Here is a 16079-nt window from a genome sequence, read left to right on the forward strand (position 1 = left end):
TTCTGTGGTCTCTCAAAGGCTTTCAACACTGCCCGACAATTCAAAGGACTGCACGTGAAACTGATGTAGCAGCTGCTGGCTGGGTTCTCGCCATAATGATAAAAAATTATCGGAGCCATTTTAGATTCTCGGAGAGCAATGCAAAGTAAAGAATTAATCTCACCAACTCAACTTTGGCTCACTGTCTTGATGTCATTTATGATCAGGTATGGCGATGTCTGTGCTGACATTGCTAACAAACTGCTCGCTGGTTTGAACATATTAGTGTTGTCAAAGTAATCCCTCCATTTTGTCTTAATAGCATCACAGTTGGGGGTGGGGGGTGGTGGGGGTGCTACTGGAGCAATAAGTTTTGCAGACCTGCTGATCTTTAAAAGCATGGCTGACTCACGTCATTTGGATGGGATCTCCGTGTCTGTCACGCCACACCCCTGCTCAGACATTGTTTTTCCACTATTCCTCTCCATTTTCCTCTCTTGGCTTTGCTCTGGCTGTGCACTGAACCCAGCTGAGGAACGGAGGCCGAGTCTGGCAGAAACGCTGACGCTTCAGTGGTCCTCACTCCTGGTCCTGGAGAGCTGCAGGGTGTGCTGGGGTCCTCACTCCTGGTCCTGGAGAGCTGCAGGGTGTGCTGGGGTCCTCACTCCTGGTCCTGGAGAGCTGCAGGGTGTGCTGGGGTCCTCACTCCTGGTCCTGGAGAGCTGCAGGGTGTGCTGGGGTCCTCACTCCTGGTCCTGGAGAGCTGCAGGGTGTGCTGGGGTCCTCACTCCTGGTCCTGGAGAGCTGCAGGGTGTGCTGGGGTCCTCACTCCTGGTCCTGGAGAGCTGCAGGGTGTGCTGGGGTCCTCACCCCTGGTCCTGGAGAGCTGCAGGGTGTGCTGGGGTCCTTACTCCTGGTCCTGGAGAGGCTCAGGGTGTACTGAGGTCTTCACTCCTGGTCCTGGAGAGCCCCGGGGTGCGCCGGCTTTCATTGTTAACATCGTTTCATTGTTTCATTACTCGGCACTTAGCTGTGCGATTAACTGCTTTAACTGATCAATTAACTCCGCTCACCTGGTTTCCTGGGCCTGAGTCGGTTGCTGGTGTGTCGGTGAAAACACGAATCCAGCACACCTGGAGAGAGGACCACTGCTTTAATGGTGAAGTGGCAAGGAGTCGATGCCACTTTTAGTCATAGGTTTAATTCAGCCTCCATTGAAAGAACAGTAATTAATCTGGAAGGTCTATCATTGGTTTACTCATTATGCAGTTTACTCTGGTTTACTCTAGTTCCCTCTGGTTCTCTCTGGTTTAATCTGATTAAATCTGCTTTAATCTGATAAAATCTGGTTTTCTCTGGTTTTACATTTGAGGCTCTTGGGGGGGGGGAAATGAAAGTTATTGAATGTGTGGGATCATGCTGTTCACATTCCAGCTTTTGAAAAAAAACAAAAAAACCTTTATCTTTATCTTCAGATTTGATTATACACATTCACTGTATTGAGCAGAGTTGAATTGTTTTTATACTCATGTATTGCACTTTATTAAAGGTTCATGGGTTGGGGGCATATACTGTACTTAAATAAACTTGCTTGAATCGGTGAAATTGTTTTGAATGATATGAACTGCGCGGTTTAACACACCCATATACACGCGCACACACACACACACATTTTGAATTCTTTCTGAAATGAAAACCCTCGGGTTACACTGAATAGTACACAGATTCATACATTTATTAATTTCCTTTGGATATCCAGACCTTAACCCATTTTACCTCCCTTCCTTACATCCTACTGCCGTACCGCAGAATGTACACCACTATATAGATAGATTCATTTTTAACACTTTTCGGCATAATCTTACAGTATACTCTAGCGTATAGACAACATACATATTTCATAGTAAAACATTTATTCCATTAGAACACGACTCTTTCACGAGTCCTTGATAGCTGAATACAGATCTGCAGTCTTTTCCTTGGCCTGGTGAGGACCTTCTGAAGGAATCCAAGCCGTCAGATTAAATTCCTCTTTGAGAGTTGATCAGTTTTGTGAAGGCACTTACTGAGAATGGATTAAACCGTGACATGAAAACTGATACAGTTCTGGTGGGCTATGGATGCATTTATTATGATCTTTGATCCTAGAGACCCAGATGAATATAAGTTTTTACCGGGCAGTCTTAGTCTTGTGCGTTATTGTGTTCATCTGACAGTATTTGAAGACAATCCAGCCAGTTTTGTGCTCCAGCTGTTCAGTCATGAGCAAACAGCCATTGTCCCAGGGGAACGTACAAGTCTTGGTACCCCTAGGTGGCGCTGTGTTAAAAAAATGACCCTTCTTTTTTTTGCTTGGATTTATAGTGGCAGTTCTTTGCGATTGGGCGTCTCGGTGGTGTTCTTCGGCTTCCCCGTCCAATAGAAATCCTTGCTCATTAGCGCGCTCTCATCGGACAGGATGTTGAGCGAGCGGTTGTCCAAGAGCTTCTCGCGGTTGTCATCTGCTACGCAAGCCAGGTCGTTCCTGCGTAAGTAAACAACGAGTGAGACCGCAAACACAACCGGTGCTTCAAACTGTGACAGATGCATTGCTATAATTGCAGACAATAGCCTAGCAGTAACCGATTCTAGAAGTAAGGCTTACGGCCCTCTTATGGGTTATGAAGTCCCTAACTAACTATATTTTTTCTTTTTAATCTTGTTTTGAAATATTTCCCATTCCAAGTTCATGACCTTCAATGGCTTTGTTACATATCTATTTCTACAGTACATAGTTTGACCACTGGAGGCGATATAGAGTCAAGCAAACATTTGTGTTGCATTTCTCAACAGTGGTAACCAGCTAGATAATTCACTGATCAAGGTGAGCATGCGTTGCATGCGTCTCGAAGGACCATTTAAGCCTGGCGAGGCACTCCAAACGGAGGAGAAAAAAAAAGTGGTGAGCATTAAATAGAGAAATGTAGAGACAGGCTTGCCTGTGCTGGGTCTCAGTGCCCATGCTGGAGTCCTCGTAGATCTTCAGCATGGTCTCAGTGCGGTCATCCATCAGCTCCTTGGGTTCCTTCAGCCTGTCAGGGGGGCCAAACAGTTCACAAAGCCAGTTATAACGGTACAAAAAGTGCCTAAAGAGGTACAAATGCTTGACTGGTACCCGTACAGGTACAGAAAATGTAAGCCTCTAGCCAGCGATATGTAACTAATTTGTACCATTTTTGCTTGGAAAACGTACTTATTTTTGGTTGGAAAGTACGTAAGTTTCATATACTTTCAGGGTACATTTGGAAAATTTGATCCTTGAAGAACAAAAATGTACCTCCACTGCCACTTTATTTCTGAGAGCGTAGTATAATGGTTAGGGAACTGGGCCATCTGACGGGTACCCTTGAGCACTCGATCCAAATTATTGAAGTAAATGTCCAGCCGTATGCACTGATTGCGCTGAAAGAATGACAGTTGCTCAGGAAAGAGTGTCTACTAAATGCATTAATGTCACACGATCACGCGTGTAAGAATGTGATGCATGTGCTGTTGATTGCCTAACGAATTTCCAATCTTTCCAATCGTGTGCAATTTTGAATGCAAATGATATAAAGAGCATGTCTCTCTCTCTCTCTCTCTCTCTCTCTGTTGAATGTTCAGAATTCATGGCCTATTGCGTGCCACGCAGACTATTTTACATACACTACACAGTAATGCACTGTAATGCAGACAGGATCCACCTCCAACACTTCAGAGCGCACAGCCATAACCGTAATTTACCGCCGCCTTTTTACGGCGTTTCAGTTACCGCCACGCGGAGCAATAACCTGCTTAATTTATCAGTAAATTTTACTGCCGTACAATTACCGCACAGGCTGCGGTAAATTACCGTGCGGAAAAACTCGTAATTAAGGCTGAGGTAGCGCACCCCAGGCGTCCGTAACGGCCGAAACTGAGAGGGGGGAGGAGGGAGAGTGGCCTTCTGGGAAATGCTGGAACAAACTGGGATCCTCTGTGAGAAACTGACCTTGCTCTCACACACACACACACACACACACACACACTCCAGTCCCGAGAGCCCAGTGCCCACTCCCCACCCCCATTCTCCAGCTCTTTTTTTAACATTGTCTCTTGGGCATAGGGATGGTTTGTAATCATAAGAAGTGTTTTTTTTATGAGTGAGGAACTGTGGGTGTCATTGTAGCATATTGGCGACTTTAATAGCACTTGTAACCGACGGAATAAATAGATGTGATCCTGAGGTATGGCTACTGCGTGTGGCTGTCATTGCAGTGGGCGCTTAACGAGATTTGCTTCAGCAAATATTGGATGTGTAATCTATGTGGTTTCCCTGGATACTAGGCTAATTAATAAAATGAAAAGGTGTGCTTTCAACCTCCAGTGGTAAAAGGAGTATTGCCTTTATATTCATTTGCTACAGACACATGTAACAAAGTGCAAAGCAGTTGGTGGATCTCATGTAGACATACAGTACTGTGCAGAAGTCTTCGCACCCTAGACTTTATTATATATATATATGCTTATTTTTTTTGTGTGTGTTAGTATAAAATAACACATTTGAGATTTCCAAATATTCATTTTCCAAAAGATTAAAGACATTTGTGTATTTAATTTAAAAACGTAACATATTACTGTAAGCAATTGACTACTTTTTACATCAAGGCTGTCTGAGAAGCAAGGAGCCAACCACAGTCTGCAGAAGAACTGTAGCAAGTTCTCCAACATGCTTGGAGCAACCTCCCTGCTGATTGTCTTACAGAACTGCAGGACAGCGTTGGCCATCTCAGAGAACTGATGCAGTTTTAACGCCGAAGGGTGGTCACAATAAATATTGATTTGATTCAGCTTTTAACTATTCTGCCAAATTACTAAAATGTAGTGTAAAATGTATAGTACGTTTACCTTTCATTGAATTATTTTTGGAAGAATCTTATCTGTACAGAATGTTATACAGGTGCCTAAGACGTTTGCACAGTAGTGTACAGTATGTGATGTCTTATTAAGCCTTATACTCTATACCCAACCTTATAACCATTCATCAACATTCACAGGCTTATGCTATATAAATCGTAATCATTCCGTAGAACCTGTCATAGCCACCGATGTCGGTTTGCGCTGCAGTAAGTGGTAAAAGGATTATGACTGCCTTGGAAGGTGACAGCGACGGCTACCTGGGCTCCAGGCGCTCCTTAACCTTGGCGATGGAGCGGATGTAGGGTCCGATCTGCCGGGCGATGGTGGTCAGATAGCTGTTCTCCTGCTTCAGCTGCAGCAGGTCGTGGAGCTGTGCTGGAGACGCAAAGCCATCGCGACGTCAAGGAACGTCTTCCAACACTTCCAACACTTCAACGATCCATGTGTCCAGCTTCCCCTCTTACCTTCGTAGATCTCCTGCTCGTTCACCACCCTCTGGAACGTCTCTTCCCAGATCTACAGGGGGAAGGTGATATAACAGTCACACTGAGCCTGTTAAACGTAATGACATGGTACTTGGCAAAACCAATAAGAAGGCTTCTCCCGCTGTTGCTGTTCTGCCCCATTGAATTGCCCCTCGGATACCCCCCTAAACCCTTCCCCACTCTGCTCCTCAAACATGGCCCTGATCTCCTTCTGCCCCCTCTAATTTCAGGTCCTCAGACATATCTAAAGGAATCTCCTCCCTGCTGTAAAATCCTACTATGCCAGATTGGCCAGTTTGTGAATTGGGCTGGTCAAGCTGCTCATGAATCTGGTCTAGCTGGGTATGCTCTGGTCAACCAGCATGACCAAGCTGGTCATAAGCTGGTCTAGCTAAGCTAGGTATGAGCTGGTCAACCAGCTACCAGCTGTTTGAAAGCATAGCTTGAGTGGGTCAAACCATGTCAAACTTGGAGATGGTCTGAACTGGTCGACCAGCTAAACCATGTTAAGTTAGGAGCTGGTCTGAACTGGTAAAACAGCTATCAGCTTTTGAAAACCAGCTGTTTTTTTAGCAGGACTGTGTTCTGTTAAAATCCAGTTTTGACCAGCTTGAAATTACCAGCTACCAGCTGTTTCACAACACAGCTTGTACCTGTGGGAGCTGGTCTGAACTGACCAACCAGGTACTAGCTGTTTCAACTATCTTGAGTTGGAATCTCCTGTACTCCCCATCTCCTCAAAAAAGCTACTGATAATCTCCTCCTGTCCCCTCTGATTGTCAGGTCCTTAGACATGTCTATAAGGGTCTCCTGTGTTCCTCACCTCCTCAAACATGGCCCTCATCAGCTCCACTGAGGTGTACTCGGACTCAATCTCGCCGTCCATGTGCAGGGACCTCTCCAGGATCTCGCTCATGGTGTCGGTCTTGATGAGGGAGTGGTGCCTGGTCAGGTCCCGGTGGATCTCCTGCACCTGGTCCTTCAGCTTCTGGATCTCTGTCTGCAGAGTCTGGGCAGAGAGTCACACTCTACATGAACATGCAAGATCAAGCTGTTTCCTGACTGACAACCAGCGGGAGGTGAGTGACAACTTGCTTAAACTGTCCTCAGTTGCAGTACTCACCTATAGTTATTGGTGCTTACAAGACAATCACAGACCCAGGAGAGTTACAGCACTTACCCTACAGCTGTTAATTCTCACACACCCTATAGCTGTTCATAGTATGAATATTCACCCTATAGCTGTTCTTAGTTTGAATCCTCATCTTGTAGCTGTTCTTAGTTTGAATCCTCATCTTGTAGCTGTTCTTAGTATGAATACTAACCCTATAGCTGTTCATAGTTTGAATACTCACCCCATAGCTGTTCATAGTTTGAATACTCACCTTGTAGCTGTTCATAGTGTGAATACTCACCCTATAGCTGTTCTCTTAGTTAGATACTCACCCTATAGCTGTTCTCTTAGTTAGATACTCACCCTATAGCTGTTCTCTTAGTTAGATACTCACCTTGTAGCTGTTCTCTTAGTGTGAATACTCACCCTATAGCTGTTCTCTTAGTGTGAATACTCACCCTATAGCTGTTCTCGTAGTTAGAATACTCACCCTATAGCTGTTCTCTTAGTGTGAATACTCACCCTATAGCTGTTCTCTTAGTGTGAATACTCACCCTATAGCTGTTCTCTTAGTGTGAATACTCACCCTATAGCTGTTCTCGTAGTTAGAATACTCACCCTATAGCTGTTCTCTTAGTGTGAATACTCACCCTATAGCTGTTCTCGTAGTTAGATACTCACCTTGTAGCTGTTCTCTTAGTGTGAATACTCACCCTATAGCTGTTCTCGTAGTTAGATACTCACCTTGTAGCTGTTCTCTTAGTGTGAATACTCACCCTATAGCTGTTCTCGTAGTTAGATACTCACCCTATAGCTGTTCTCTTAGTTAGATACTCACCCTATAGCTGTTCTCTTAGTTAGATACTCACCCTATAGCTGTTCTCTTAGTTAGATACTCACCCTATAGCTGTTCTCTTAGTTAGATACTCACCCTATAGCTGTTCTCTTAGTTAGATACTCACCCTATAGCTGTTCTCTTAGTTAGATACTCACCCTATAGCTGTTCTCGTAGTTAGATACTCACCTTGTAGCTGTTCATAGTGTGAATACTCACCCTATAGCTGTTCTCGTAGTTAGATACTCACCCTATAGCTGTTCTCGTAGTTAGATACTCACCCTATAGCTGTTCTCTTAGTTAGATACTCACCCTATAGCTGTTCTCTTAGTTAGATACTCACCCTATAGCTGTTCTCGTAGTTAGATACTCACCCTATAGCTGTTCTCTTAGTTAGATACTCACCCTATAGCTGTTCTCTTAGTTAGATACTCACCCTATAGCTGTTCTCTTAGTTAGATACTCACCCTATAGCTGTTCTCGTAGTTAGATACTCACCTTGTAGCTGTTCATAGTGTGAATACTCACCCTATAGCTGTTCTCGTAGTTAGATACTCACCCTATAGCTGTTCTCGTAGTTAGATACTCACCCTATAGCTGTTCTCGTAGTTAGATACTCACCCTATAGCTGTTCTCGTAGTTAGATACTCACCCTATAGCTGTTCTCTTAGTTAGATACTCACCCTATAGCTGTTCTCGTAGTTAGATACTCACCCTATAGCTGTTCTCGTAGTTAGATACTCACCCTATAGCTGTTCTCTTAGTTAGATACTCACCCTATAGCTGTTCTCGTAGTTAGATACTCACCCTATAGCTGTTCTCGTAGTTAGAATACTCACCCTATAGCTGTTCTCGTAGTTAGAATACTCACCCTATAGCTGTTCTCGTAGTTAGATACTCACCCTATAGCTGTTCTCTTAGTTAGATACTCACCCTATAGCTGTTCTCGTAGTTAGATACTCACCCTATAGCTGTTCTCGTAGTTAGATACTCACCCTATAGCTGTTCTCTTAGTTAGATACTCACCCTATAGCTGTTCTCTTAGTTAGATACTCACCCTATAGCTGTTCTCTTAGTTAGATACTCACCCTATAGCTGTTCTCGTAGTTAGATACTCACCTTGTAGCTGTTCATAGTGTGAATACTCACCCTATAGCTGTTCTCGTAGTTAGATACTCACCCTATAGCTGTTCTCGTAGTTAGATACTCACCCTATAGCTGTTCTCTTAGTTAGATACTCACCCTATAGCTGTTCTCTTAGTTAGATACTCACCCTATAGCTGTTCTCGTAGTTAGATACTCACCCTATAGCTGTTCTCGTAGTTAGATACTCACCCTATAGCTGTTCTCGTAGTTAGATACTCACCCTATAGCTGTTCTCGTAGTTAGATACTCACCCTATAGCTGTTCTCGTAGTTAGATACTCACCTTGTAGCTGTTCTCGTAGTTGCGGCAGTGCTCGGCGAACGGTGTCTCCCCGCCATCGGCCAGCAGGACCTTGGTGCTGATGTAGCGGTGGGAGGTGGGCTTGCGTACCGCGGAGGAGCCCAGGGACATGTCAATGGTGGAGGGGGAGTGGCAGGGTGCAGAGAGGGAACACTGGAGGCTACAGAAGGGGGGGTGAAGAAGAGAGACTGGTATTAGCCAAAAAACTTTTGTTTCTTTAATAAGACGAGCGTTTTGCACTGAAGTGCAGGATACAATTAGAATGAAAAATTTTGATTAGATTTTTTTTCTCGATCATTTTCGTTTGACGTTCAGGGTTCAGGTTTTACAGCACAGTTTAACCGCTAGGGTCGGTGTTGACTGGGCGATGATTTGGGGAGATTCGGCCGTTTCGCCCAGCTGTGCACCTGTCCGGAGATTACGGCACGCTCGCACCTCGCTGAGCCTGTAACCTAAAGATAACAGCGCTGTTGTTGGGAGCCGGGGTCCAGGAATTCCAGGAATTCCCAGCGGAACGGCGAGTCCGCTCTGCCGTGCGTACCGGGAAGCAGCCGCCCCACCACAAGGTCACTCCCAAAGGAGCGACCCGCTCCAGGGAACGCCGGACTCCCACCGGCATTCACTCCCGGAAAGAGTAGTTTGGGATAAGGTTCCACGAATTGGCATGAACTGAAGTAGTTTTAACTACTACTGAGAAGTTAATCTGTACAGCTCTGCTAATGCATTTGTGAATTCATGTTCGCAACAAAATTAGTTATTGCAAATTCATATTGGAATGAAAACGTCATTGTTACTAGTTACCAAGTTACTAGTTCATCCTATGGTTTGCTAATGTATACATATCATGTAACAAATACTTTAGTTAGTTGTTAACCAAGGCATTAACTAAGGAAAAGTTACATCATTAATTCATGTTAACAACTACATGTAAATTAATGTTTACAACCTTATTGTAAAGTGTGACCTTATGTACTTTTGCTAGCACAGTCCGCTGAAGTCAACTTCAAAAACAGTGCAGTCCGTATGTATTTGGACAGTCTGGAACAACATTGACTGCACTGTACAGTAAGTGTCTTTGGCTTCCATAACACACTTCACCCTCACACCGAGAATCAGTAAAAAAAACGGTTCACAAGCTGCCACAGTTGGACACTATAGCAGTCCGTGGAAACCGGTTGTGATGTGACAAAATTGAATGAAAGATACAACTCCATTTTAACTAGACACAGACAACCTGGATGATGGGTTAAGAGGAATGCAGGCCCTGCTGAAAAAAGCCCAGCTCAAGCTAGGGTTTTGAAGCAGCTGGTAGTTGGTTGACTAAATTGTCAAACTAAATTAATATATCCACCAAATAAAGAAGAGGAAAGGGTGTGATATTACCTTGGTGTTGAGGTGAGTTCTCTTTTGCCGGTGCTATGTGAGCCAGCCGGGATTTGGGACTTTGCAGCGAGACACACAATCCTTAACCCGACCAGGAGACTGACCTACTCCCTTCCCTGGACCCGTCTGCCGTCCACCGACACACACACACATCTGCTTTCCCTCCCACAGCCACTACCAATTTAAGACATTGGCACGGAGCGTGACGCCCTTTACGTGGAATAAAGTGCCCCGGTGTCCTGCCCCCGACGCCCCTCACCCCGTGTGCTGCCCCTGCCTGCGAGATGAATCCTGGAGAGTTCTGTGAAATTCTGATAAAAATAGTGTACAGAGTACAGGGCCGCCGGCCCCTCCCACTCTGAATCTGGCCAATGGGCTGGCGGCAGTGGGTCAGAGACAGAGCTAAGAACGGCTGGGTATTTCCTGTGGAAAATTGGTGAGTGGCACACGTGTCTCCATGGACAGGACAGGACAGGAGAGAAAGGGGGGGGGGGGTGATGAAATGGCAATGGTTGGTGCTGCTCACTTTGGGGGGGAATACGTCATACGCCCTTCATGTGACTGTAGTCTATAGCATGAGCGATAGGTGACCGGTCTCATAACTACAAGTATGTCGGTTCGATTCTCAAGCGATGCACTGTCAAATCTGTGAGTTAAACTAAAATATAAATATTTCTGTAACTCTTGGACAACCGAAACTGGCAAGGCCCTGGAGTATCAGTGACATTTCCTATTTTTATTCCGCCTCAGCTTTTTAACGAGAGTTTGACGGATAATCTAAAGTCTGAGCCTGAATATTGTGAATGGTGAAAATGCCTCCAGCATTCATTAAATCTGATCGATTAAAATGAGTCCAGTTCTGTTGTCATAGGTTTGGATGGAGCGAAAACCAGGACCGACTCTAACACTTACCAACGGACTTACCTACCCCTGGCCTATATAGTGCAGCCCACTCCATATACAAATCTCCTCTACCGTGCCACTTTCTGTACTGCCACCCCACATCCATCCACACCTCGTTCTGCTGAGGGTGGGAGCGTAGCTTAATGTCGAGGGAGCTGAGCGCGGTTTTGATTCACAGCGAGGGCACCGCTGCTGTACCTTCATCTCAGCGTCTGAACGCCGCCAGCGGAGATCCAGCTGTTTCAATGGATCGTTTGTAAAGAACACAAGCTGTGTAAGTCACTCAGGCCGAGCCCATCTGCTAAACGCAATTACCCAGTGACGGGAGAGCACTGTACCACACAGGCCCAGGTGTTTATTGGCAGTAATTAAAGATGATAAAGATCTCTGGCTGGTGTGGCTGAGAGATACTGTACGGTGTCCTGGGGGCGAAATGAGGAGTCTGTGAATATTTACCATGGCAGCACTGATATCAATTATTCAGAAGCACATTAAAATGGTTCTGCTGTGACCTGAGCATGTCTGTGGGACAGCGGCAGAGAGGTACCGGACTGAGACCCGGACAGTTGGCGGTATAAAACCACGGTGTAGCCGTGATGAGATCCATGTGCTAAATGTACCCTGAAAGTACAGTAATGTTCTCTTTGGGTACAAATGAGTACATTTTCTAAGCAAAAAAAGGTACAAATTAGTTATACTGTATAGCTGGCTATGGGGTACAGTGTTATGCACCTATACGGCGATTCGTTTTTTAGGCAATTTAGACACTTTTCATTCCATTATTTCTGAGAGTGCAGAGAGTGCTGTGGGAGAACAGCCATTGGCTTGCAGGTAGGTATCAAGAGGAATGCTGTGGCTTTAGCTACAGCGCCCCCTGTGCCCGAGGGGGGTAGCATTACACCATGCTGGGGTGAGACATCATAGTCCGAATTTCAGATCCAAGTAGGAAAAATAAATAAAGGAAAACAAAATCTCTCAGAGTCTTTCCGTGCTGGCGTTGACAGTTCCCACCCTGCGGGCGTGTGCTGTTTCCCAGCGCGCTGCGCTTGTTAAACGGTGCCGGGTAAAGTGTGCACGTGTCTGTCTGCAAGGCCGCTGGTGGATTTCTGAGCAGAGAGGCGCGGGAACTGGCATCCGATAACGCCGCTTCCTGGAAGTCCGGGCTAGAGTCTGCCAAAGCCGCGGTAATCAGCCGTGACCCGCACGAAACCCCCGCAGGGAGGATAAACACCTGCTTTAACAGGGGGCCACTTGTTTGGGGTTTGTGATTAATGGCAATTGATTTATTGATTGATTCACTGCTTCGCTGTTCTGAGGACTGGCACGTGCTGGGATCTAGCTCTTACTGTATGCGGTCTTGTGATGTGGCAATTTGCACATAACTCTATTATTTATGTCCTGAGCAGACACACGGTATTAAGCAAGCTCTTGCACGGTTGTTTCCCCAGCCATGGTTACACTACAGAAGTCCATGTCAGGAATAGAAATGGAGTACAGGTGCTATACCCTGCTGACAAAAAAACAGCTCAGGCTAGTTCTTGAAACAGCTGGTAGCTGGTTGACCAGTTCAGATAAGCTCCCAGCTCAACGTGGTTTAGCTGGTTGACCAGTCCAGACCAGCTCTCAGCTTGACATGGTTTGACAAGCTCAAGCTATCAGCTAAGACAAGCTACCAGCACTAGCTGGTTGACCAGCCCATATTCAGGTAGACCAGCTGTATGACCAGCTTGACCATCCTGGTTGACACCTCACAACTGTTTCAGCCTGAAAAGCTTTCTGTTTAAGAGGTAAAATAAATCAAAACAGTGACGGAAAATCAACACGCCAACACGGTTCAAAGATTTATAGTTTGTTAGGAGGATACTGTTCGATAAGGAGAGGCTGAATTCTCATTAATCTCTCTTATAAATGCACCACAGAATCGAGCCCTTCAGTTTCAAAAGCATCAAAGTCATTGTTAACTTTGCAATGTGCCCACAACTGTATGCATAAACAAACAAATCAATACCCAACTTACAGCCGCTCAGGACAGTGAGCTAATTCATGTCACAATGAACCTAGTGACTGGACAAATGATTCTCATTACCAGCTACCACCATAGACAGTGTCCCAGCTAACAAGCAAATATCACTCTGTCTCTAACCGTGCTATGTGGCACACAGAAATCCTGGGGGCAGCCTGTAGCCTAGTGGCTAAGGTGCTTGACTGCGGTTGGTGGTTCAAGCTCCGGTGTAGCCACAAAAACAACCATACCGCCCTTAACCCCATTTTGCTCCAGAGGGGATTGTCCCCCGCTTAGTCTAATCGACTGTAAGTAACTGTGGATAAAAGCATTAGCCAAATAGCTCATTATGAAAGCGCTATTATAAATACGCAGTCAGAACTGGAAGTGGACTCACAGTCCGGCGCCGTTGCCGTGGGCTAGCCCGAGACGCTCCCGGCGACAGGACACCGATCTCCGCTGGCCTAGCAACAGCAGGGACTCCAGGCAGCGGGCGAACTCAGACCGGTACTCCGTGTTGATCTGGCGGCGGAGGATTCGGAGAGGATTAAGGGTTAATTGTGAGCGGTAATCACGAACGCAACTTAAGCCCGTTATGGACTGAGGCGCCCCGACAGAAAAAAAAACCCCATAGAAAGGCCTAGGAATCATAATGTCTTGAAAAACGGATCAAATGATCAAACACGAAGCTGGCGTCGCGTCCTCACCTTGCTGCTCTGAGCCGGCCTCAGTCTGTGTGGCAGTTTCACAATCTTCTTCAGCCTCTCCATCAGTTGCTGTGAGAGAGAGAGAGAGAGAGAGAGAGAGAGAGAGAGAGAGAGAGAGAGAGAGAGAGGAGAGAGAGAGAGAGAGAGAGGAGAGAGAGAGAGAGAGAGAGAGAGAGAGAGAGAGAGAGAGAGAGAGAGAGAGAGAGAGAGAGCCCCACACACTCACATTAGGAAGTGTTGCTGTCGGCCATAATGAACTGAAATTTTGTTTACCTTCACATTATGTTTATTTGACACCGTTTCAATTGACGTCTCTTAAAAACCTTAATCTTGATGCTGTTTTTCTAATTTGGTGGGATTAAACAATTAACGTAATGCTATACTTACAAAAGTCCTGTACAAATTTTGCATACAAAGGGGTTGTGTGGAGTTAGCTTTACCCTCTTTGGATACCCTCTCTGATTCTGGTGGCCCTTGGAGCGTAGCGGTTAAGGTACATGACTGACCTGCAAGGTCAGTGGTTCAATCCCCAGTGTAGCCACAATAAGATCCGCAAAGCTGTTGGGCCCTTGAGCAAGGCCCTTAACCCTGCATTGCTCCAGGGGAGGATTGTCTCCTGCTTGGTCTAATCAACTGTACTTTGCTCTGGATGAGAGCATCTGCCAAAATGACATTAATGTAATGTAAAACCCTATTAATTACGAAGACAATAAGAAGGCGACACGCAAAGTGTCATCATTTTTCTATTACAATAATTGTGTGTCAAATCTAACGGTTGGGGTCAATTTGACCCCAAACATAAAAGCGGTCATAAAATCCTATTATAAATGATATGAGAGTTAAATATAGCCTCTGTCCGTGCTGTACTCACATAGCCCATGTCCAGGAATTCAAACTTGTTGGCTGAGCTGAGGAAGGCTGAGCAGGTGACCAGGTGAACCTGAAGGAGGAAACACGCGTCACCTGGGGAGCAACACAGATGCTCTACGCAAACCAGATGGTCTCCTCCACAGTTCCCTCCGGCCAAAGCTCTTCCTTATTGTAGGAGGGCGCCAGATGGTAACGGGCTCCTTCTGCTGTGGCTGTTCCGTTTTTAACTACATCCCTTCACAAATATCCATAAGAAGCCAACAAATCAGAAAAGAACTAGGCATAAATTTCAATGCTAAGAATGTGGGCCCAGTCATCTGTGTACGTATTGTATATATATATATATCTGTGGAGATGACATCCAAAACATGTGCTGCAAAAGATCTGCTCCAGCAGTATCGTATGTAACGAAGAATATCGACTCGTCGACTACGTGCACAGAACCCAGAATGCAATGACACGAGAAGGGCACTCTGGAACTCTATCCACAGTGAAAGCGAACGCTGCTGTAAGCTGCTGTTGTTGGCAGAGGGGAGAGGCACTGAGACGCAGGTGGTCCCTGGCAGCCCCGCCTCTCTGGTTTTGGGCAGGGCGGAGGGAGGGGTGCGGAGGAGAGGGACTCACCTGGAGCGTGGGCAGGAGGGCCGCCAGGTGAGACAGCTGCTCTTTAAAGGCCCTCTCCTTCTCCTCGTGTTGGCTGGAAGAGGAAAGCGCATGGAGCGTTAGCACGTGGAGCGTTAGCACACTGAACATGCATCACCCTGCGCTGAGACACCTGGCCTGATTCATGGGCCAGGAACTGCTGCTAAGATAATTACCCCGCTGAAAAAAACAGCTCAAGCTAGGTTTTGAAACTGGTAGCCAGCTGACCAGTTCAGAACAGCTTCTAGCTCAACATGGTTTGACCAGCTCAAGCTATGTTTTGAAACTGCTGGTAGCTGGTCATTTGCAGTTGGTCATAGCTGGATTTTACAGCAGGGTAGTCTGCTAAAAAAAAAAGAAACAAAAAAGACACCAATATCGTCATCCCACACTTTAGAATAAGGCACCAACTAAGACTTGGTCCTGTCATGGTGGTCGTCATGGCAACACTAAAATCCAATAATTTCTTTCATGTTCCAGTCAGTCATTATGGTTCTTTCTGTTATCCTGCTCAACTACACGCAGACAGGCAGACAGATGCACAGGAGAGATCACGCACCCTCTTCAATCTGAAAGGGATTTCTTTTCTTTTTTTTAAAGCAATCAGATCGTACAGATTATACATCAGCAGACATTTTATTGATTCTGATGCTAATGAGTCTGGCATGAATAGTTTACATTTATTTATTTATTTTACACATTTATTTATACAGCTTTTAGCTCCCTTCCGGGAATGCACACATTGGACTGCTTCCAAGGACTGAGTGGGGAGAGACAGAGGGAGAGGGAGAGGGAG

General features: G+C 45.7%; 1 protein-coding gene across 2 annotated transcripts in view; it reads right to left on the bottom strand.

Moving 5' to 3' along the window:
* Positions 1–1501: 1501 nt before the first annotated feature.
* LOC133139137 (RING finger protein 207-like) overlaps positions 1502–16079 on the bottom strand; it is a 29651-nt gene continuing 15073 nt past the window's right edge. For both annotated transcript variants that reach the window (XM_061258471.1, XM_061258472.1), the window contains exons 8-17: positions 15266–15338; positions 14643–14711; positions 13772–13840; positions 13462–13586; positions 8759–8936; positions 6205–6390; positions 5361–5412; positions 5154–5271; positions 2958–3050; positions 1502–2503 (exon numbers count right to left, since the gene is read on the bottom strand). In XM_061258471.1, coding sequence (XP_061114455.1) covers positions 2338–2503; positions 2958–3050; positions 5154–5271; positions 5361–5412; positions 6205–6390; positions 8759–8936; positions 13462–13586; positions 13772–13840; positions 14643–14711; positions 15266–15338 — 1129 coding nt within the window. In that variant the 3' untranslated portion in view covers positions 1502–2337. The remainder of the gene's footprint in view (positions 2504–2957; positions 3051–5153; positions 5272–5360; positions 5413–6204; positions 6391–8758; positions 8937–13461; positions 13587–13771; positions 13841–14642; positions 14712–15265; positions 15339–16079) is intronic.

Source organism: Conger conger, chromosome 10, assembly GCF_963514075.1.
Source record: "Conger conger chromosome 10, fConCon1.1, whole genome shotgun sequence".
NCBI classification, from domain to species: domain Eukaryota; kingdom Metazoa; phylum Chordata; class Actinopteri; order Anguilliformes; family Congridae; genus Conger; species Conger conger.